Source organism: Camelina sativa, chromosome 11 (genome assembly GCF_030686135.1).
Source record: "Camelina sativa cultivar CO46 ecotype springtype chromosome 11, ASM3068613v1".
Taxonomy (NCBI): domain Eukaryota; kingdom Viridiplantae; phylum Streptophyta; class Magnoliopsida; order Brassicales; family Brassicaceae; genus Camelina; species Camelina sativa.
Window position 1 is genome coordinate 39,830,523 of NC_141890.1, and position 22,481 is coordinate 39,853,003.

The 22,481-nt window shown below is 35.8% G+C and overlaps 1 protein-coding gene and 1 pseudogene across 1 annotated transcript; one reads left to right on the forward strand and one right to left on the reverse strand.

The window, feature by feature from the left end:
- Positions 1-296: 296 nt before the first annotated feature.
- On the reverse strand, positions 297-15,376 carry LOC147935187 (WD repeat-containing protein 26 homolog pseudogene; annotated as a pseudogene).
- A 759-nt stretch (positions 15,377-16,135) lies between these two features.
- LOC104725461 (xylulose kinase 2) lies at positions 16,136-19,221 on the forward strand. Its single transcript, XM_087470826.1, has 11 exons — positions 16,136-16,377; positions 16,480-17,137; positions 17,208-17,296; positions 17,420-17,484; positions 17,670-17,725; positions 17,827-17,947; positions 18,039-18,113; positions 18,201-18,254; positions 18,343-18,437; positions 18,539-18,713; positions 18,822-19,221. The coding sequence occupies exons 1-11, from the start codon at positions 16,319-16,321 to the stop codon at positions 19,052-19,054; spliced, it is 1,680 nt and encodes a 559-aa protein (XP_087326952.1). The 5' UTR covers positions 16,136-16,318; the 3' UTR covers positions 19,055-19,221.
- Positions 19,222-22,481: the final 3,260 nt, after the last annotated feature.

Consider the following 22,481-nt stretch of genomic DNA (forward strand, 5'->3'; position numbering starts at 1 on the left):
AAAGTCTGAAAGCCCAACACAGTAATTAGTGAAGCAAAAAAATTATCCAAAGACAAGTGTTTAAGCAAAAGTTATGTGATTCTTATTATATTTTACAATACTCACTATCTCATCCATAAATGATACAACAACATCATGAAGCAACGAGAAGTGATATTTGAGAATTGATGCATAACATAGTCTTATTACCTCTAATATCTTTGAAAGAGTATTATGGATCCCACAATGATGATCGGAGAATGGGGACAATTAACTATCCGGAATATTATGAAACTCACAGCAAAACATGGGGACAATTAACTATCCGGAATATTATGAAACTCACAGCAAAACATCTCATAATCAAAGGCATACTCACTGAGATGCTCCAATATCTTTTATGGGATAATAAACGCATGAGGTAACAAGTTTTACGGGAAAATTCTCCAAAAAAAAACATGAATTAATTAATATTTGCCAAAAAAAAAAACATGATTTTTTTCGTTGCAAAAAAAACATATATTAATTTAGAGCGGATTGAAAATACGTGAACTAATCCGACTTGCCAATTTTCCACTGTTCGTTAATTCCTCTGTTATCGGCGTTAACAAAATCGTAAACGTTGTCAAACGAGGTTACTAAAATATGATTATACCCTGTTCTTCTTCCTTTTTAATTCCCAACTGAATAATTTTTCCCCAAATCCAAAAAAAAAAACCACTTCGACACAAAATTAAAGATTACTATGTCTGGTCAGAGTTCTGTATCTGATGCCAACAACAACAAAATGAGTTTAGATCATGTGATTTATGGGCAAGCGAGCTGGGGACGTTCTTGCAACTGTGGTAGATCTACAATCAAGTTGCAGTCATGGACCGATGAAAATCTGGGAAGAAGATTTTACAAATGTGATATTCATGGCTTTGTTTCATGGGTTGATGCTGAGAAACAATGCAGTTGACAGAAGTTGAGTTTATTGGAGGCACATGATGAGATTCATAATTACAAACAAGAACTTAAGGTGTTAAAGGATTCTGTCATAGTGATAGAGAATGAAAATATTGTAGAAGAGAAGAAAAAGGTAGAAGAGGAGAAGAATAAGCTCGAACAGGAGAAGAAAAAGCTTGAAGATGAAGTTAAGGTCTCCAAAGAGAGGGACAAGTTACTTAGCCAGTTCATTGCAATCTCTTGGGGAGGTTTCATTATTTCCATTGCCATAATCATAACAATTTTAAAGTAGTTGTGGTCTTTCTCTTTTGTTTATCTTCTTTGTTTTTGTGATGTTAGTAGTTATGGTCTTTGTTTGAAGGTGATGTTATAATTAATCATAAGTACTTAACCAAGATTCAAAACAGAACAAAACAACACCCAAGTGATAGAAGTACACCTAATAAGAACTTAACATAATGCCTCCTAAAGATCTTAATACAAAAGGGAATACAAAATAAGACATAGTTGATAGACTTGATGATCGCCTAAGGGTCTTGAGAGCGCCAAGCATCAAAAACGGTGTTAGTCCAAGGTGACATGAAGAAAACAGGAGGTTTTGGTGCATCTGACGCACGACCAAGCCCCTTGCCACGACCACAAACTTTGCCCCGACTGCTAGGAGGACGACCACGACGAGGTTTTGGTGCATTTGACCCACGACCTCTTCCAGTAGTAGAAGGTGGAGCTGTTGATGGACTTGGATCAGTTGGTGTGGATTGGCTTAAAGGAATGGTTGGTGTGGATTGGCTTTGAATTGTCCTCAAACGTTTAGGTGCATTCGGTATATACTCCATGGATCATGATCAAATCTACGTAAAAAAAAACTCATTACCAAATCATAACACAACTAATACAACAAAACTCAACACAAAGTGAGGATACTTACTGGCCTTTTCCTTGGCCTGCCCCTTTTTCTTGGAGGATATGAGGGAGCAGTTGGTTTATCACAAGTACTTTTATTATGTCCAGTTCCCTTACAATTGGAGCATATCATAGTTCTTCCATCTCTTGTTACCTTGTTTGGATTTTTTGATGACTCATGAGCCTCTTTTATCCTAGCATACTTCTTTGGCCTTCCTCTTTGCTTCTTTTTTTCACGCACCTCAATAGGTCCTTTGTCTTGCGCTTTCCACATCCTTTCACCTCTCACGGGTTTAATGTTGTCTGAGTAAGTCTCTTGCAACCAACTAGTCAAAAAATGCTATCCACATAACTGCAACATATAAGAGTGGAGTTAACTCATATTAATATCAATAACAACTCATATATTAAAGGAAATGAAAAACACTTACTCATATGGATCACGGTTATGTTCAGTGATGATAGTTATGACATGAGGACAAGGAATTCCTGTGATGTTCCACTGGTTACAGCCACAATGTCGCTGACTAATGTTCACTTTAAGACTTGCTTTGCCCTCTGTAACTTCATATAAAGACTCACTGCTCTTTAAAACTTGGCATAACTTGGCTGATTGGCGGTATGCCTCATACATCTTCATTATATGTGGTGTAAACTTGCTTTGACACTTCATTTTTTTCTCATACCTCTTAGATACATGCTTCATTGTTTGTCTTCTAACATCTTCAAGCATGTCAATAACTGGCATTTTTCGCGACTCCTTGATTGTTTTGTTGAAACTCTCTGACAAGTTGTTGTTTACATCCTCACAAACTGCATTGCTGCTGAAGTAAGCTCTGCATCAAGTCCTAGGTTCTGTTTTGAGCAAATCTTCATGTGCTCGTGTATTATAATTTTTCAGAGCTCTCATGTTGAAGTTGTAATCCCCCTCATTGCCACTGAATGCAACAGACCAGAACAAATTTTCATACTCATGTTCACCAGACACCTTACTCCAATTCGCAAATATATGTCTAGCACAATGCCTATGCTCGGCATTTGGAAGATGCCCTGCGACAACATTTATCAACTCTTTTTTCTTATCAAAAATGATGGTATAACCATTATCAAACCCTAAACCCACATCATGCTTCAGCTTATCCACAAACCAACCCCATGAATCATTATCCTCTACTCTCACTTTAGCCAAGCTATATGATATATCCTGTTATCCGCATCTCTTCCAACAGCTGCTAATATCTCACCCTTTAACTCCCACTTCAAAAACGCTCCATCAAGACCAATAATAGGCCTACAACATTTTTTCCAAGTCTTTCTCAATACCTCAAAACTGACATAAAACTTATGAAACAGTTGCTTACCATCAGCTTGAGGAATTGTGACAATCACTGTATTTATTCCCTCATTGGAGCGCTTCAGTTCAGCTTCATAATCCCAAAGCTTTGAAAATTGTTCTGCTTGAGTTTCTATGACCATGTTCAAGGCTATTCTTCTTGCTTTTTGACATATCCACTTAGATACTGACAGATTGTACTTCATCATTATCTCATCTTTTATATCAGTCCATCTAACTGCATGCCTTCTTCTTGCTTCCTCCCTGAATAATCTTGCAACAACTGTTTGCTTCAACATCTTTGCTTTTGAACTTATGTTATGATGATGCACATCATAATAACGTTTCACCATCCACTTATGTTTAGGCTTCTCAAGAGAACAAAAGATGCCCCACTTGCATTTCTTTTTTGTGTATATAGCTACCAGTTGTGTACTTCCCCATCGACTTAACTTCACATCGTAATTGTTTTCAACACATACCTCAACAGTTGATCCTATTTTTTTTTTAATCTAATGTTAAATTATATTCAAAAGAAAAATATAACGTTTTTACAACTTGTGCAACATTGTTTGAATAGTAAAATCTTAGAGAAAATTAGAGAAAAATCTTAGTCTAAACTCGAGATTGCAGTCACATCTGAAAACCTTCATCGTACCTCCGATCACCCATTAGACCTATAGCAAGAAGCTGGTCTCTGACCTGCCTATTAACCCACGCAATGATGGTATCTACAGGCTTCAGTGTCTCACCATGCCTATGGCCATTCCTTTCCCCCCCAAACCGTATAAATCACCACTTGGAATAAGTAGTGAATGAGAAAACCTTCCACCAGCTGAAAATTCGAGTTAGATATGTAATCGAGAAGGGAAGGCCAGTCTGTGGTGAACCGTGTCTTCATCAGCCCTTTGGGAAGAGCGGACCACACAATAGAGACAAAAGGACAAGCGAAGAAAAGATGATCCCGTCTTTCCAAGGTAAGCTGACAGAAAACACAAGTACCCGCTGCTTGCCCATTCCACGCAACCATACGAGCAGCTGTCGATAACCGATCCAAAGTCGCCAACCCTATGCAAAACGAGAGCTTAGGAGTTGCATGACCAAACCAAACTCCCTTATGCCATGCCATAGTACTTGACGTAGTACGAGTGTGGTTCCAAGTGTCACGAGTAGAAATTTTTTGACGAAACACATCATGATGCTGATCCTTCACGTAATCTTTATGGAAACTGAACTTTCCTCTCTGTTGAATGCTTCCCATTCATCGTCAGTGTCAAGTGCAGGATCAGGATGCTCATCATCAACACACTGTCTTTCAAACTCTTTCTCATATTCTGGATCATCAACTACAACTTCACCCTCAATAACATTTTCGCCACCGCCACCAACAGCACATTGTCCCTCAGTTTCATCCCCATGACCTGAGTGAACTTCATTAAATATAACTTCAGACCTAGGGTCATTATTACCTACTTTTTCAACTAGATCTTCACCCTTATCCTCAGCTTCTGCCTCAACTGGTTCCTCACCATCAGACTCATCATGTCCCCCCCACAACCCATTAGATGAATATATATGTCAATCTCACCAGATGTTGTCATTGCTTCCATACACATTTGCCGAATCTGGTTATCTTTGTCGTCATAGTTCAGCCTTGCTAAACCAATTTCTTTATGTCGAAGCTTATACCATAATTTCTCAACCACTCCAGACATTCCATTTCCTTCACAAAACTCGTCGAAGATGGACCATGTGACATAATCCGGGTCCATGATCATGTCTTCCTTCACTAACCCTCCTTTGTAATCGAACAAATCTTCTTGGACAGGTCCATATCCACTATGATGCATATTAACTTTCATAATGTCACTGCATAAAGAGGAAAATCATAGTTAGTCGATTCCCCAAAATGACAAAACAACCAAACCCCAAACGACTTCTCAATTTTGGATTCCCCAAATTGAAACAAATCAACCCATAAATCTACACAAATCAAACCTTAAATCAAGTTCTAATTCCATCTCGAAACCTACCCAACTCGATTTCGAAACCCAAATCCAATTCGTAAATTGATTTCACATAAAAAGACCCCTAATTGCGTAATTGAACACATACCTCATCTTCTCCAATGTTATTATGTCTCTTATCCAGCACAAACGAAGCGGTTCAAACTCTAAATATCACCAACATTGAAAACGGCCAAATCAGGTTAGAACCCTAATTTAGATTTGGGGAAAAATGAATCGAGTAAAAGCAAGTCTATTGGGAGGATTTAGCAAGACTCTGATAATTTTCTCCCAAAAAAATAAATCAAAACTGATAAAAAAACATAATAGTTGCCTCTTAATTAGTAAGTTTAGAGATCAACTCTTATTGTTAGGTGTAGACATATGATTGGTTTTATTTTTGATATAAAAAACAATTTTTTTTCTTTTTTTCCCTTCTTTCTCTTTCCTCTCCCCATCACTTTCGCGACACCGTTCTTTCACTTCCCCAAATTCTCATATTTGCGATTACCCAATATTTGCGACACCGTTCTTTCTATTTTTTTTTGCTCTTTTTGATTAAACAATCTTCAGTCGGAGGTGATGATTGAGCAATCAGAAGAACCCATTAGAGGTTCTGATCTATCGACGAGTTTGGATATGGAATCGTTCACTCGTTGCAATCAAAGCGTTTCCTTCACTGCTTTTCGAGAATTTGATGAACTAATCTCCATCTGATGGTAATTTCATGTTTCTAGTTGTTTGAATTCTTTCTTATAAAGATTTCGTAATTAGGTTTTTGGATTTTCGAAAATTAGTGTTCTTCAATATCTCTTTTGTTTTGTGTTGGTAGGCATGATTTTTATTAGGATTAACGAAATTAGCCATGAATGAAGATGAATTTAGGCATAAATTGTATGTTTCCATCGATCTTGTCCATTGGTTGATTCATACTTTGTGTTGAGTGTCGCTATTAGATAGGATGGTGTATTGTCTGAGTTTAACCTTGAATTGATGAACCTAGTCTTGAAAACATTTCAATTTTTTCTTCCATCAGATGATCCGTTTGGCAAAATATCAAGTGTGTAAAATTTGACTTATTTAACTTCTCGTTTGGTCTTCAATGTGGTTAGGATAATGATAATTATCACACTTTAGCCTTACTTGCTGCATCTGGTTCGTTTTTGCAAAGTTATGGTTCTATGAGTGTGATCTTTGCTCTGTTTTATTTTGAGGTTAATGGAGGAACGATAGCAGATGGAATGGGATCGAATCTGCTACCTTCCCACCATTGAAGAAAGGTAACTCATCGTCCTCTCTTGTATTGAATTTTTTTCATATTAGGTAAGCATTGAGTGTTGAGTTGATTGAGTTTGTGTTTGTTGGTTGTGATAGATGCTTGTTAGATGATGCTTAGGAGTGTCTACATCATACTTAATGTACAATGGTTAGTGGTTATGGTATTGTGTTCAATGCTTGCTTGGTTTAGTGTAGGTAAACTCTTTATTTTGGCATTGATTGCTAACAACAACACAACCAAAAGGTTTTAAAACTAACATACATCACACATTATAAATAAAAGCTTCTCTCTTCATTCGCAAACACACGCTTTTATAAATAAAAAGCTTCCTCTCCATTATCCTTTAGCAAACTCTTTCCTTCTCTTTTTAACAAACACACAGAAAAAAGGATATGGATTTATACGATCCCAGGAATCCATATAACTCTCATGGCTTCTTGGACCTCTTACATAGTCAGAAAGAAACCCACAATGTAGACGCCCATCCTTATGACAGTTCATCACAGGTCCCTGTTTTTAGCACCCAATGTCTCGATGATGGTCCTAGTGAAGATGGATCCACACAAGTCGACCGTAGAACAAGAAATACATGGTCTTCAGCAGATGATGTTTCTGCTCATCATTTCATGGCTAAATACGAGCAAGGATCCAGTCATTTCTAATCAGCAAAAAGGTGGAACATTTTGGTCTCGGATTGCCAAATATTATGCAGCAAGTCCGAAGGTTGCAGGTAGAGAGGCCATGCATTGTAAGCAGAAGTGGGGGAAGAACAATGATATTGTGTGCAAATTTGTTGGCTGTTATGAGACTGCAGAAAAGCAGAGATCAAGTGGCCAGAATGAGGATGATGTTATGAAGATAGCACTCCAAATATACTCCAATGATTACAAGGTGAAGTTCACCTTGGAGCATGCATGGCGAGAGCTTAGGCATGACCAGAAATGGTGTGCATCTTCATCTACTAGAGAGACTGCAACGACTAAAAGATGGCTCTGCTCAATCTTCAAGCTCCTAACCACATGAAGAGGATGAATCAACAACTCGGCCACCTGGTATTAAGGCTTCAAAGGGTAAAGGTAAAAGGAATATGAACAATACATTAACTACGGAGGAGCAAGCGACGACTCTGCTTGAGTTTCAGATGTTAGAGCTGAAGAGGATGTATAATTTAAAGCAATGTGACTTTGTTTTGAGAGAGAAGGAGTATGCATTGAAGGAGAAGCATAGCAAGCATATCATGCATGAGAGTCTACTAGCAAAAGCAGAGTCACTTAGTGAAACAGATATGGCTTTAAAGGAGAAGCTCATTTCTGAAATATTTTCAAAATAAAATGTTTATCAGTTTAGTGAATCGGTTGAATGTTTTTGTTTCTATTAGTGAAAGTAATCACTTATATGTAATTGGTTGAATGTTTTTTGTTTATATGAGGAAAGTAATCACTTCTTTGTAATCGGTTGAATGTTTAATGAAATGAGAAGTAATCACTTCTTTGTTTATATGAGTGAAAGTAATCACTTCTTTAATATTTCAGATACATGAAGAGAATTTCTATTGTGTTCTTCTGATCTTGACTGAGTTTGCGGACAGGCCAACATCTTCACATATTTTCAAAAAGGTTTGTCTCTATTCCAAATATCATCATCACTGAGATTTTTAAATGCATAAACCTCTGTTATTGCATCAGATTTTTAAATACATGATATAGGTTTTAGCTTTGATTGATTGAGTAGTTGCGTTGAAAGAATCTTAACTAGTTATATTGGTAAGATTGAAGATAATAAGCAAGAAGAAGATAGTATCACTGGGTCGAATGTGATGATGTGTATATATATATATGTTCATTGATTTCTTCTTGATGGCATTGACTCAGGGACTATGTCGGTACTCAATGCGGGTCAAGAGTGATGAAGACGGAAGATTCGGGGACTATGTCGGCATTTGCTCTGTTTGTTTATTTGTGAAATTTACCACACAATTTTAGCAAGGACAGCTCTCTATTTTTCTTTCTTTGTTTTTTTTACCTTTTACCACAAATTTTATCAACTAAAGCTCTCTATTTTTGTTTTCTTGTAACAATTACCACAAATTTTTATCAAGTACAGCTTTCTATTATTGTTTTTTTTGTAACTTTTACCACAAATTTAAAGCAAAGTACACTGCCCTTTATTTGTTTTTTTTGTAAACTCACCATACTTTTTTTTACCACTTTTGTATACCACACATTTGTAAATGCATGTACACCACAAAATGTTATATATAAGTCACACATTTTCATACAATATTTATCACAATCAATTTATAATATTCTCACAAATCAAACACTCTCCTTTTTTTTCTTTTTTCTTATCTCTCAAAAATGGCATCTTCTTCGAGAAATAATTTTGATGATATGCAAGATGATTGTTTTGATCAACTTAGCAATCAAATTGGCAATCAGATTAGCGATCAAATTACCAATCAAGTCTATCAAAATTTTACAATTCCTCCTGCTACTCGTCAAAAAGCGCCAATTTCAAAGAAAAAGAGAGCATTCATTGAAAGACGGCATGAAGAAGGACACACTCTCTTGTGGAACGATTATTTTAGTGAAGATGAAACATACCCTCCGCCACTTTTTCGCCGTTGATTTAGAATGAACAAGTCGTTGTTCATGCGTATTACTGATCGACTCTCCAATGAAATTCCATATTTTCAACAAAGAAGAGATGCTATCGGAAGATGCGGTCTCTCTGCACTACATAAGTGTACAACAACAATTCGTATGATGGCATATAGTTGTGTAGTTGATGAATACCTCCGGCTTTCTGAAACCATTGCAATTCAATGCTTGGAAATTTTTGTTGAAGGAGACCCACCCCAGAGGATCTTCAACGTTGAGAGCTACGAGGATTTCCCGGGATGATAGGAACCATTGGTTGTATGCATTGGTATTGGAAGAATTGCTCGACCGCATGGAAACACTACAAGAAAACGTGGAATTACCGACTACTAAAACAGTCACTAAACAGTCGCAAAGTACTTAATAACGATTGATTAGCGACTGACGTACGTAGTCGCTAAACAGAGCGTCGCTAAAATAATCAGTCGCTAAAGAGTAGTCAATGAGCTACTATTTGGCGACTGATAATATTGGTCGCTATTCCCTCTCAAATTAGTTGCCAAATCGTGCGACTGAATTGCAACGCCTGAGCGACTATTTGTGGTTACTCATTTGCGACTGTTTTGGTTACTGATTTGTTTATGTTTCGGTGACTATTTTTGTACTGTTTAATTATCAATTTATCATGTTTTTTTTTAAAATCCGGTTGAATTGAATTATTTTATTTTGTAATAACAAAACAAATTATCAAAACTATAACTAAAACATAACAAACATTAAATTTAACAAAGACATAAGTTTCACCATAAATAAGATTCAACATACATAAGTTCTAGAAAATATCATCAAGAGTACAAGTACAACCACTACAAAAGTTTTTAAGGTCATGAGGGAAGGAACCTAACTTTGAACATCAACAGGATCGGGGTCATTGGTTTGAGACTCGAGGAAAGCGACATAGTTTGGGTTTGTCTTGAGGAAGCTCACCAAGTGTTTGATCTCTTCTTGTTGCTGAGATGCAACCCGTAAAGCCTCAGCTGCAACCCGTGATGCCTCAGCTTCACGCTCTCCTTGTTGCTCTATTTTGCGGTTAGCTTCTTCAAGATGTTGTTGCAGGCTTGTGAAAGAAGAAGAGCTTCCAGGGAACTTCCACTTCCTGTTTACGTAACTCCCTAGGCTTCCAACTCCAAAGTATGTTCCTCTATCGCTTATGAAAGTAGACTGCATAAACAAAACAGAGAAAAAGTTAACATAATTACTGAACTGTGAAAAACTTAATAGCTTAATAGTCTAGAAGCAAATTACCTGAAGAAAGAGCTCATCATCCTCCTCATGAGAAAACTCTGATCGACGTGAAGTACCATAAGAAGACTCGTCATTATCCAGAGCAGCGAACTTTTCTTCCCTTTTTTTTCTTATATGCCTCATGAACTGCTTGCGCTTTCTTATCCACAAAAGTACCATCTTTTTTGGTATGAGTCCTGAAGAAAACTTCTGGAATAGTTGGCGGTCTCCCCAATTCCACTTCCTAAAAGGTTAAACAATGAAAACATTAGTAACCATCTGATGTAATTAATTAAACAATGAAATGGTAAACTAACCATCTCTTGTTCTATTTGTAAGTAAGACTTCGGCCCTGATACATGCTTGTGAGGGCCAAGACCATTACGGTCAGATATTCGAGGTGCTGAAGTGGTTGCACTCTTTGCCATGGCTTCTTCTGTGTTCCAATAGTCACACATTTCTTTCCAAATAGTTTTCTCAATTCAAATCGGTTTCACTTGATCTCGCTGAGTTGCTGCCTTGGAAACCATGTCTTTCATACGGTTTTGACAAATGGCATAGAACTTTTCTTGAACCACACCGGTTAGTGAGGGATCCTAGGTATGTGTTTTCTACAAAAGAAGAAGAGAGACAAGTGTTAGTGATCAAAAAACCAAAAAATATATAAACAAACACAAACGAGGTGAAGTTTACCGCGAATTCCAAGTGAATTCCCTGAGAATCAGTGTCCGGTAAGTCATACTGTCTGGGAAGAGTAGCGGGTCTTCGCTTCGCCGTTTCAGAGGTTCAATTTGAGGGGTTTCTTCTTCCTCCTCCTCTTTTCTTTACTCCAGCCATCAAAATCGAGAGATACAAGGGTTTGTCGATTGAGAGAAACTAAGATCTAGGGTTTTCAGGAATAAACAAAGAGAAATGAGAAGATTAGGGGTTACAGTTTCTCGATTAAGAAGAGAAAAGAGGGTTTGTCGATTGAGAAGAGATATGAGGAGATTAGGGTTTGTCGATTAAGGAGAGAAATGAGATATTAGGGGCAACAGTTTGCTCGGGGGAAGAAGATGAATGAGGGATTAGGGTTTGCTCGGGGAAGAAGATGGATGAGGGATTTGGGTTTTCGCCGTTTTGTTACGGCCCAAATTTGGTTTAAGGCCCAAATTAAATATATCAGTCGCTAATGAGTAGCTGCTTAGTCGCAATGTTTGGCGACAAACAAATTGGTCTCAAAATTAGTCGCAAATTGGCGACTAAACTGCAACATTATGCATCAGTCTCGAATTAGCGTCTACTAGGCGACTGTTTTATTTTAGTAGCCATTCAGTAGCAAAACAATCGCAATGCTGTCGCTAAATTTAGCGACTGCTTTTTAAGTCGCAACTTGCAGTCGGCAATTCCATGTTTTCTTGTAGTGAAAGGTCAATACACACGTGGATCCAGAAAGCCAACCATTGTTTTAGAGGCTATAGCGTCACAAGATCTGTGGATATGGCACGCGTTTTTTGGACCTCCAGGTACATTGAACGATATCAATGTTCTTGATCGCTCCGAAAGTAAATTACATTGTCAACGGCCGGGAGTATAATTTGGCTTACTATCTCACCGATGGTATTTATCCGAAATGGGCTACTCTTATCCAATCTATTCAGATTCCAGCAGATCCAAAGGCATACTTGTTTGCTACATGTCAACAAGCTGTCCGTAAAGATGTCGAACGTGCTTTTGGAGTCTTGCAAGCTCGCTTCGCCATAGTCAAAAACCCGGCTCTTATCCATGATAAGGGAACAATTGGAAAGATAATGAGAGTGTGTATCATACTTCACAATATGATAGTAGAAGACGAACAAGATGAGTACACGCAGTTTGAAGAAGCAGAATTCGCACAAGTGGAAGCAAACAGAACTTCACAAGTGGACTCCACAAATTCAGCTGATATACCTTCAAATGTCAGCAATTTGATGACCATGCTGAGCAAGCGGAAGGAAATTCGTAATCAACAAAAACATCAACAATTGAAGGATGATTTGGTTGAGAATATTTGGCAAAAGTTTGGCACAAATTAAAATTACAACTAATCTTTTTCCCCATTTGTGATTTCTACTTCTATTTTAATATGCTTTTATGTTTTGTATGTTTAAAAGTTTATGAAATGTAATAATTTTCCATTTTAATAAAATCTTAATTGTTTAAATATTTAAACTAATTGTTCTACTTAAATTAATTATATCTTAAAAATATTTTTTTTTTTCAAAAATTAGAACCCTAATAAGAGTCTTCCAGTGGAGGAGTATAATTTTATTCAACAAAAAAACTTCTTATTTTGTAAAATTATACTTTTTAATCAAAAACAAATATAAGAGCTTCAAAATAAGAGTCTCCCAATGGAGATGCCCTAAGGGTTTAGAAGAAGAACATGTTATAATCGTTTTTAATAACCTTGTTTAACAGCGTTTACGATTTTGTTAACGCCGGTAACAGAGAAATTAACGGACAGTGGGAAATCGACAAGTCGGGTTAGTTCACGTATTTTCAATCCACTATAAATTAATCTATGTTTTTTTCTGGCAACGTAAAAAGATCATGTTTTTTCTGACAAATATTAATTAGTTCATGTTTTTTTTTGGAATTTAGTTTCTCTACAACCTTAGTCAATGAATTCACACACTCTCTATCTTTTCTAGAAGCTGATATTATTATGGATGCCAACTCATAAAAGAGCTTCTTGTTAACACCAAGAGTCACCATCTCTTTTCTTAAGACTACCATAACATCAATATCCTTCTCCAACTTGAGAAACCAAAGAATGTTTGCTCTAGTAGAAAAAATATAACAACCTTTTCGTTTTGTAGTTCCATTCCCTTCAATGTAGCAATGTTATTTTCCCACTCTCCATTCTTTACTTGTTCAAGAAACAACTTAACGATAGTGTTGTGTAAAGGAAAGCCAGATTTATCCTTTAGACGGTTCCCAATTCGATCAAATCCAAGCGAGTAAAAAGCATCAGTGATGAGCCTAATGAATTCAGAATTTTTGATGAAATCTTTATAATCTATCATTTTCACAAGTTTCGAAGGTGCTTCAGTATTTATTACTGCACAAACATATTTTGAGCTTTCCCGAATCAAACGATATACATAAAAAGAGACACTAGCTTTTCATGAAGAGAATAGAATCAAGCTTGTAGACCCATAAAAAATAGCTAATTAATCAATAACACTTGATGTGTTTGATTCAAAATCAAGATACCTCAAATGGATGGCTAAAAATTGCAGTAAAACCCATAAAACAATCGCAAGAAAACACATTCCAAGAATCCATCAAAGAAAATGATATATCATGGTTTTTACGGTTTTTAACCATGATATAAGTGTGCTTTTTGAGTCTTTTGATTTGTTTTGTTAGGATGTTTTTGAGTCTTTACAGGTTTTCTAGGACTTTGTCACGGATGAAGCAAAGTGAAGCAATTTGGATCATTTTGAAGCATTAATCCGGAAGAAATCAACTTGGAGTCGAATCAGAGAGATGGTGTCGATCGACACCGCCTAAGTGTCGGTCGACACCCCGTTTTAGCCGACGAGAGAGCCAATTTTTGGAAGTTTTACAAAATTACCCGAAGTTCTCCATAATTGCAAGACTAGTCCCTGACGTGTTTTAGGACATATATATATATATATATATATATATATATAGTGTTTTTTTAGGTTTTAGAAATCCGGAAGCTTTATTTTTCCTGTAATTTTTGAGAGAAAACCCTGAGAGATTTTAGAGAGCTTTTGGAGAGAAGAATCCATACTCCTTTTGAGAAGATTGAGAACTCATTTACTTCTTCTTTATACTCTTTCTTAATACTCTTTCTTTTGAGTAGATCTGCTTGTTAGGTTTAGGATTTCTCATTAGGGATTTCATAGATTGTTAGATTGATTGATTGTTTGGAATCATCATCTTTCTTGTTCTTCACCATAGGTTGTTCTTAATACTAGATCTTTGATAAGTCATCTGGATTTAGATCTTATGATTATTAATTGATATGAGAATATAGTTGATTTTCCTGATAATAACATTTGGTGAGCAAAATTACTTCTTGCAAACAGATTTGATTTAGTAATTTTGTGAACAAACCTAAACGTATTTTTAAAGCTGATTTTAACCTAGAATTTTACAAAGAGATTTAGACTTTCTGGTTTTAAATTAAGATAATATTTGCAGTGAGAACTGATTTATTTTACAATTGTGTTTAGAGTTCAAGAACGGTGCTTTGAATCTTGCTTGCTAAATTAATTGATTTGATTTTCTATGATTTTCTAAGAATTTCCCTAGGCCTAACCTTTAATCCTTTTATATTTTACAACTCTTTTATTTTATGTCTTATTTTGCAATTTAATTACAATATTTCTGTGTAGCATAATTAAAAGATTATTAATTAAAAAATCTATATTGTGAGTCTAGAGTCCTTGTGGATTTGATCCCTAAGTACTATAGTGATCTCTTAATTTGAGAGAGTAGCTCTAGGGTAAATTTGAGCTGTTGAGCATATCATGACATATCAGAAAACCATGATATATCAGAAAACGTGAAATTGCAAGAAGAGGGCTTGAGAAGGAAAGATTCAATCTTTACCCGAGAAGATGCAAAAGCCAAGAATAAACTCAAAATGTGGAGAAAGGGAGAGTAGCTATTTAAACACCTGTTTTAAAAATCGCTAGGCGTTAGTCGGGCGGTAAGGGAGGACCTAGCGATTAATCGGAAAATCGAATTTAAATCGGAGATTCATCGGAAACTAGTTTTAGGACTTATATCTATATATAATAGATTAAAATTTCATAATATTACAAAGATTTAAACCTAGTCTAGTGGCTTGCGTCTTTTTATACATCCAACTTTTCCACAGTTCAAAACCCAGTAAATAACTTTTTTTTTTTGGTCAATTTTATTAATGAAGGGTAGAATGATCATTTTCACTTCATCTTCTCCATCGACAGAAATCAGCAGACAAGCAAACCCTAATCGTCACCGATCACTTTTTACCTTCTTTTCCAGTGAATTCACTTCCCATTCGACTGCTTTCGTTAACTAAATGGTAGATTTAAGGTATATCATACTATTCTAGGTCAAAAAATACAAAATTTATCAGTTTTTTGTTTTCCCGATTTTGACACCGATCTGGGTGAAAACGCAGCGAAGCATTGCCGCCGAACGCTTAATCGGCGCCTAAGCGGCTTCCGCGACCACGTTTTTGAACAGGGATTTAAACAATTAATAGATACAATTAAACATTTTTTTTATATGATAAGTTAATCTTTTATCAACAAACCACTTGGACCAAAAAAAAAAATCAACAAACCACACCATTTACTCCAACCTTACTATAATATATTTTAACTTTATTTTTTTTTACATTAACTCTATTTTAAAACAAAAAATAGAGTGATATATTGGCAAGAGCGGAGGCACACTAAGTATTATGGGTGCAGCTAAAACCAATACAATTTTAAAATTGTTCTAATTTACATCAAAAATTTAAATATATATTAGTTTGAAGTGAGTTTGAACTTTTGACCCCTTAAAAAAATTTCTAGATCCGCTACTCATGCATTAGAGATGGTATAACAGGCTATATATTTAGTATTTAAAAATTATATTTTAACAAACTATGCTACTCCTATATTACTAACGACTCAAATTATAATATGAAAGTTGTACATTAACAATATTTTTTTGAACCGTTACATTAAAAAAAAAAAAAAAAAATCTACTTGTTGTTTTTTCTTGTAAGTTAATTGGATAAGGTTAGAAATTAAAAATTATCCAATCTGATCACAGTCTTTTAGTCCATAGTCACTGAATATTCGGAACCTAGTACTTTGACTCCCTCCGCTCTTATCCAAAATACAATTTATTTAGTGTGACTGTTTTTAAATTCTGGATCAAACGAACCTTATAAAATAAAAACGACACATCTCCTTCCCCTACAAACTTTGGATCAAATCAATCAACAATGGCGGATCTCTCTCTTCCTCCCGATTCCTTCTTCCTCGGCTTCGACAGCTCTACCCAGTACGTCCCCCCCCCCCCCCCCCCCCTTCCTCCTATGTTATCTCTCTCTGATTTGATTAATTCGATCGATCTGAATCGTTGATTTCCTTAATGAATTGAAAGGTCTTTGAAAGCAACTGTGTTGGACTCAGACCTAAACATTATCAAAACCGAACTCGTTCATTTCGATTCTGATCTTCCTCATTACAAAACCAAAGACGGGGTTCACAGAGACACTACCGTCAACGGTAGAATCGTCTCCCCAACTCTCATGTGGGTGGAGGCACTTGATCTCATCCTCCAGAAGCTCTCCTCTGATTCCAATTTCGATTTCGGTAAGGTCATTGCTGTTTCCGGTAGCGGGCAGCAACACGGTAGTGTGTATTGGTCTAAAGGTAGTTCTGAGGTATTGAGATCTTTGGATTCAAAGAGATCTTTCAAAGAACAGCTCGAAAACGTTTTTTCGGTTAAGGAATCGCCTATATGGATGGATAGTAGTACAACAATGCAGTGTAAAGAGATTGAGAATGCTGTGGGTGGAGCTATGGAGCTGTCTCAGATCACGGGGTCTCGTGCTTATGAGCGGTTCACTGGTCCTCAGATACGGAAGCTTTTTATGACTCAGGGGGATACGTATAAGAGAACTGAGCGGATTTCGCTTGTTAGCTCTTTTATGGCGTCTTTGTTGATTGGAGATTATGCTTCCATTGATGAAACTGATGCAGCTGGGATGAATTTGATGGATGTAAAGAAACGTTGTTGGTCTAAAGCTGCTTTAGAGGTTCGTTGTGAGTCTATATAGTTAGACACCAAATAATGAGTGTTTCCTGATAGGGTTTCTTCATTTGCAGGCTACAGCTACAGGTTTGGAGGAAAAACTTGGGAAGTTAGCACCAGCTTATGCTACTGCTGGTTCCATTTCTCAGTATTTTGTTGAGAGGTTAGGATCGGTTGTGATCAGGATTGTTATGTCTTAGCCGGATTTGTAGACGTTTATACAGAACTTTAAGAGTCTTGCAGTTTCACATATTAGATTCAGAGATTCTTTTGGTGTTTGTTGCAGGTTCGGTTTTGCAAAGAACTGTGTGGTTGTGCAGTGGTCAGGAGATAATCCTAATAGCTTGGCAGGTACATATTCAACAACAGAGAAGCTTGGGGAGAATCCTATACATTTTCACACTTTTTATATTTAGCTTTTGAGTAGCAACTGCAACAGTTATGATGAAATGGAAGTGTATCTTGCGATTTGATTCTGTCTGTATTCGTATATGAAATACAAGGTGCTGATGAGAATGTTCTGAAATATTCTGCAGGTCTAACTCTTAGTACTCCTGGAGATCTGGCGATCAGTCTTGGGACCAGTGACACGGCATGTCTCTTGATTTTTGTCGAACTTTATAGTTAGCTATATCATAAACGGACTAGTAGTCTTACCATTTCACATGTCAAACATTGTAAACTCTCTTACAGGTATTTGGGATTAGCAAAGAACATCAACCCAGTCTTGAGGGCCATGTGTTCCCTAATCCTGTGGACCCTGACAGTTATATGGTAATGTTGGTTTACAAGAATGCTTCTCTCACCCGTGAAGGTAGTCATGACTGCAAACTCCAACTCTTATCTGTTCTTATACTTTCTTTGATCCTCTGAGACAACTAAGAATATGTGACTCTCCATTTCAGAAATTCGTGACCGTTGTGCTGAGGGATCTTGGGATGTTTTTAACAAGTATTTGCAGCAAACACAGCCACTAAACAGTAAGTTGCTTCTTCATAATCCTTCAGGTGTCCCCTCTATAATATACTCAGGTTCTTGTTTTCTAAATACACCACTATTTCCATTAGATGGAAAACTCGGCTTCTACTACACTGAAAATGAAATTCTCCCACCACTCCCCGGTATGTTGTGAGTTATTCTCCTTTCCATGCCATTGCTCTTGGCAAAAAGCTATAAGCTTCCTTTACTAATGTTATTACCAATGCTTAGTTGGCTCCCATCGTTACATTCTTGAGAACTTCTCTGGTGAGTCTCTTGATGGTGTGAAAGAACGAGAGGTCGATGAGTTCGACCCTCCCACAGAGGTAAGCAAGTGCACACACACATATACACTCTCATACACTGTTCTATGCAGTCACCTAGTTGCATAGTTTTTGATTCATCTCAATGTATTGTTTCCTGTCAGGTAAGGGCATTGATCGAAGGTCAGTTTCTTTCAAAACGGGCTCATACTGAGAGATTTGGTATGCCTTCCCCTCCGATCCGAATAATAGCGACAGGAGGTGCATCCGCTAATGAGAACATCTTGAGTTTGATCTCAGCAATCTTCGGATGTGATGTATATACTGTCCAAAGACCTGGTAACACTTGAAACATACAAAACAAAATTGCAGCGTCCTTGTTTACTCGCATGACCTCCTTACGGATTAAACAAAGTAACTGTCTGTTTGTTTGTTTGTGTGCAACAGATTCAGCATCACTAGGAGCTGCACTGAGAGCTGCTCATGGCTGGCTCTGCAACAAAAAAGGAACCTTTGTGCCAATCTCAAATCTCTACGAAGGGAAATTGGAGAAGACTTCTCTCAACTGCAAGCTCAAGGTAAAAGCAGGAGACGCAAACGTGGCTTCCACCTACGGTCTGTTGATGACTAAGATGATGGAAATAGAGAATAAGCTTGTGGAGAAGTTAGGCCACTTCTGAAAAGAAAAAAATTATCTCCCTAGTAGTACTCTCTCTGCTTATAGAAGAGTTGGAATAAATAATTAGATCTTACTAAAACAAAAACAGGTTTGCTTGTTACTCGGAATAAATGGACTGAAAGCTCAATGCTCGTATAAGATCTTTGAGAAACTTATGATTCGTAATCAGATATAACAGTGTATAGAATGAGAGATAGAGATGCGCACACAAACAAAATCAGAAGAGGTCATAATTGTATATGAATAATAAATCTCATGTTAGTCTTCACGAGGGAGACAAAAAATTGAACATAAACACGACAAAAGATTATTTCATCCCATTCGAAAATGTCACCAGGGAAAAAAAAACACAAAACACAAAACCCAGAAAAGAGCTTTTAAACTTGTGTTTGGTTTTAATAATCATCGAAATCAATTCATATGAATATATGATAATATAGAAAAATAGAGTATATAGTATTTTGCCTGGCTCCAACCTGTCTGCCTTTTTCCCCCAATCTCAATCTCTCTCCTTGTCTCTGTCTCTGTCTCTGTCTCTATCTCAGTCTCAGTCACTGTTCGCATACATCAATGGTGTCGGAAGTATAATACAGAGAGAAAGTGGCGTCTTATCTTTACTTATTCCAGCATTGTTAGTCCGGTTGTTGTTATACCGCTCGCCGCCGCCGATTATGGATTACGAAGACGGCGGCGGCATGCGGCGGTGAAATCGTAGCTTTTTCTTTGGTTCGATTGAAATAGAAAAAAAAATGGGTACTGACGGACACAATCGAGGAACGGTTTTGCTTAAAAAAATCAACGGCTAAAGAAGAAGAAGAGAAGAGAGAAAGGGGAAGGTTTGTAAGATGAGGAGCCATTTTCAAAGTTGCAAACTTTTGTATTGTCTATTCAATTTTGCTTTCCGGTTCGAGACACCATTTTGTCTTCCCCTAAGGGAAAAAAATGTTAATAAATATTTCTCATTAGCCAAATTATTTAATGTCCACATTAATTTTGATCTGTATCAGCCTGAAATTAGAATTAGTACTCTAACCTAGTCTAAAGTCTCAACTTGAAGAAAAAAAACAAACCTAATCTGAAGTCAGTCATAAATTTTGGGAGCGAATTTGAATATATATTTGTTACTAAAAAAAGGTATTTTATTAATATATATAATTAACATTTTCTCTCCCCCAAAATGTTATAAGAGTATCTCCAAGATGTTATAAAAGATACTTTATATATATATATAGTATAGAAACTTCAAAAATAAAGTATGAGAGTTTTTTTTAAAATTAAAGTTATAAGAAAGAGTTTTTTAACAATTCTACTACATGTATATTATTATAGTTTCTAAAATACCACATCTCAAAACTCTTTTCTAAAATACTGAACTGAATAAAATGTTTATAGTATCTTAACCAAAAACTAAACAAAAATATTTACTATTTTATTCATTTTCTTTCTCTCTCATCTAATCTCATCTTTTTTTTTTTTTTTTTTTTTTTTTTTTTTTTTGATTCGCGACACTTTTTCACTTTTTATTTTCTTTCACTTCTTCTTTTACCACCACTATTAACTTTATATTACAAATTTACAACTCTATTAATATTTTTGGAGATTTAAATATAGTGGTGGACAAATTTACACTATATAGACAGACAATTATAGTAAAAAATAAATATCATCCACAAATATGAAAATGCACAATATTGAAGTTTTTGGTAGACAACATTAGAATTTTTATGGACAACTTTCATATTTTTACAAATTAAACAAGTTATATTGGTTCTTCCAAGTAAATAAATTATTGTGAATACTTTAAATAATTTTTTTAACAATTTTTGGTAGACAACATTGAGTTTTTCAATGGACAACATTGAAATTTACGGTGGACAACTTTAATACTCTTACATATTAGACAAGTCATATGAGCTCTCCTAAGTTGTATTGGCGTACAAAAAATTGAAACAAAAAAACTTACTAAATTTGGTAGACAAAATTATTGTCCATGAAGTTTGTCTTTTAGCTATTTGTCTTTTTGCACTTTGATTATTTTTTTTATTCACATTAAATGCCAATATTGTCGTATCATGTGTCTGCTACATAAAACGACAATATTAATTGGTACCTATTTTATTTGTATATTTTCCCCCAAATTCATGCTAATAAACTCAAGGTTTTTTTTGACTTTTTAAATACATATTGTGGTAGAACGTAAAAGGTGATTTTCAATGTGGTAATATAGAAAAGTTTTAAACAAAATATGGTAGTTTTGATTAACTTCCCTATAAGAAATACAACTTTCAATTTTTCCTTTTTAGAAATGCCACTTTTTATTTTATGTCATAGGGATAAAATACACTTTTAATCTTGAATTAAAAAAAAAAGTAAAAAAATTGGAAGAGTGGCATGCGTTTTGAATTTCTAGTAGACCAGATCCAACGCCCAATAAGATTTAGTCCACCCAAATTTGTCCTTCGATTTCTGAAGTGGACAAAATGCACTTGGTTGGATTCTATTTGTCCACCTACACGTTTGCTGACGCATCTACCAATTTTATTGTGCCTCTAGTAGACCATATTTAACATCCGAACAGATTTTTGTCCACCATATTATGTCCTTCAGTCACCTTAGTAGACCAGATCCACTTGGTTGATAACACTTGTCTACCCCAATTATGTCCTCTGCTCTCTTAGTGTACCATTAATGGACCATGTCCACTTGGTTGGTGATACTTGTCTATCTTTTAACATGAAACCATTTTCTCCACCCTAAGACCTGTTGTAACCATCTTATTGAGAAATATCATACTCTGCTTTGAGAAAAGAATATTTAGTCCACCAGATCTGGTCCATCAGAAAAAAATTTGGGTCAGATATCATATCTGATACACTAAAATTGTATGGAGAAGAAAACAAATAGAAGAAACTCAAAATTGAGAAAATATTATACTCAGCCTAGAGGAGAGCTTCTCCAGAACCAGTGTCGGCTTAGATAGGGGGACAAGCGGTGCAACCGCCCCGGGTTCATAGCTTAAGGAAATGAATAATTTTTTTTATATTGGAAAAAAAAATTGTAAGATAAATGGGGCACAAAAAAAATAATGTAAGATAAATGGGCACAAAAAAAAATATGAGATAAAAGAGGCAAAAAAAAAATTTGTAACACAAAAATAGTCCATTAAAATATGTTTTAAAGATTTATTTTAATGAGTCAGTAATCAAAAAGACTATTTATCTTCCATAATTTTCTCAACATACTCCAACAGTAGAACGAAAATAAATTTTTATAATCTTCTCTAGTGTTTATATAATATAAATCCATATTTTTTAAACATATAACAGAGGTTCAAAAAAAAATTGGTCTTTCATTCAAAAAAAATATTGCCCATGGGCCCCTAAAAATCTTGAGCCGACACTGTCCAAAACAGAACAAAACACGTTGTG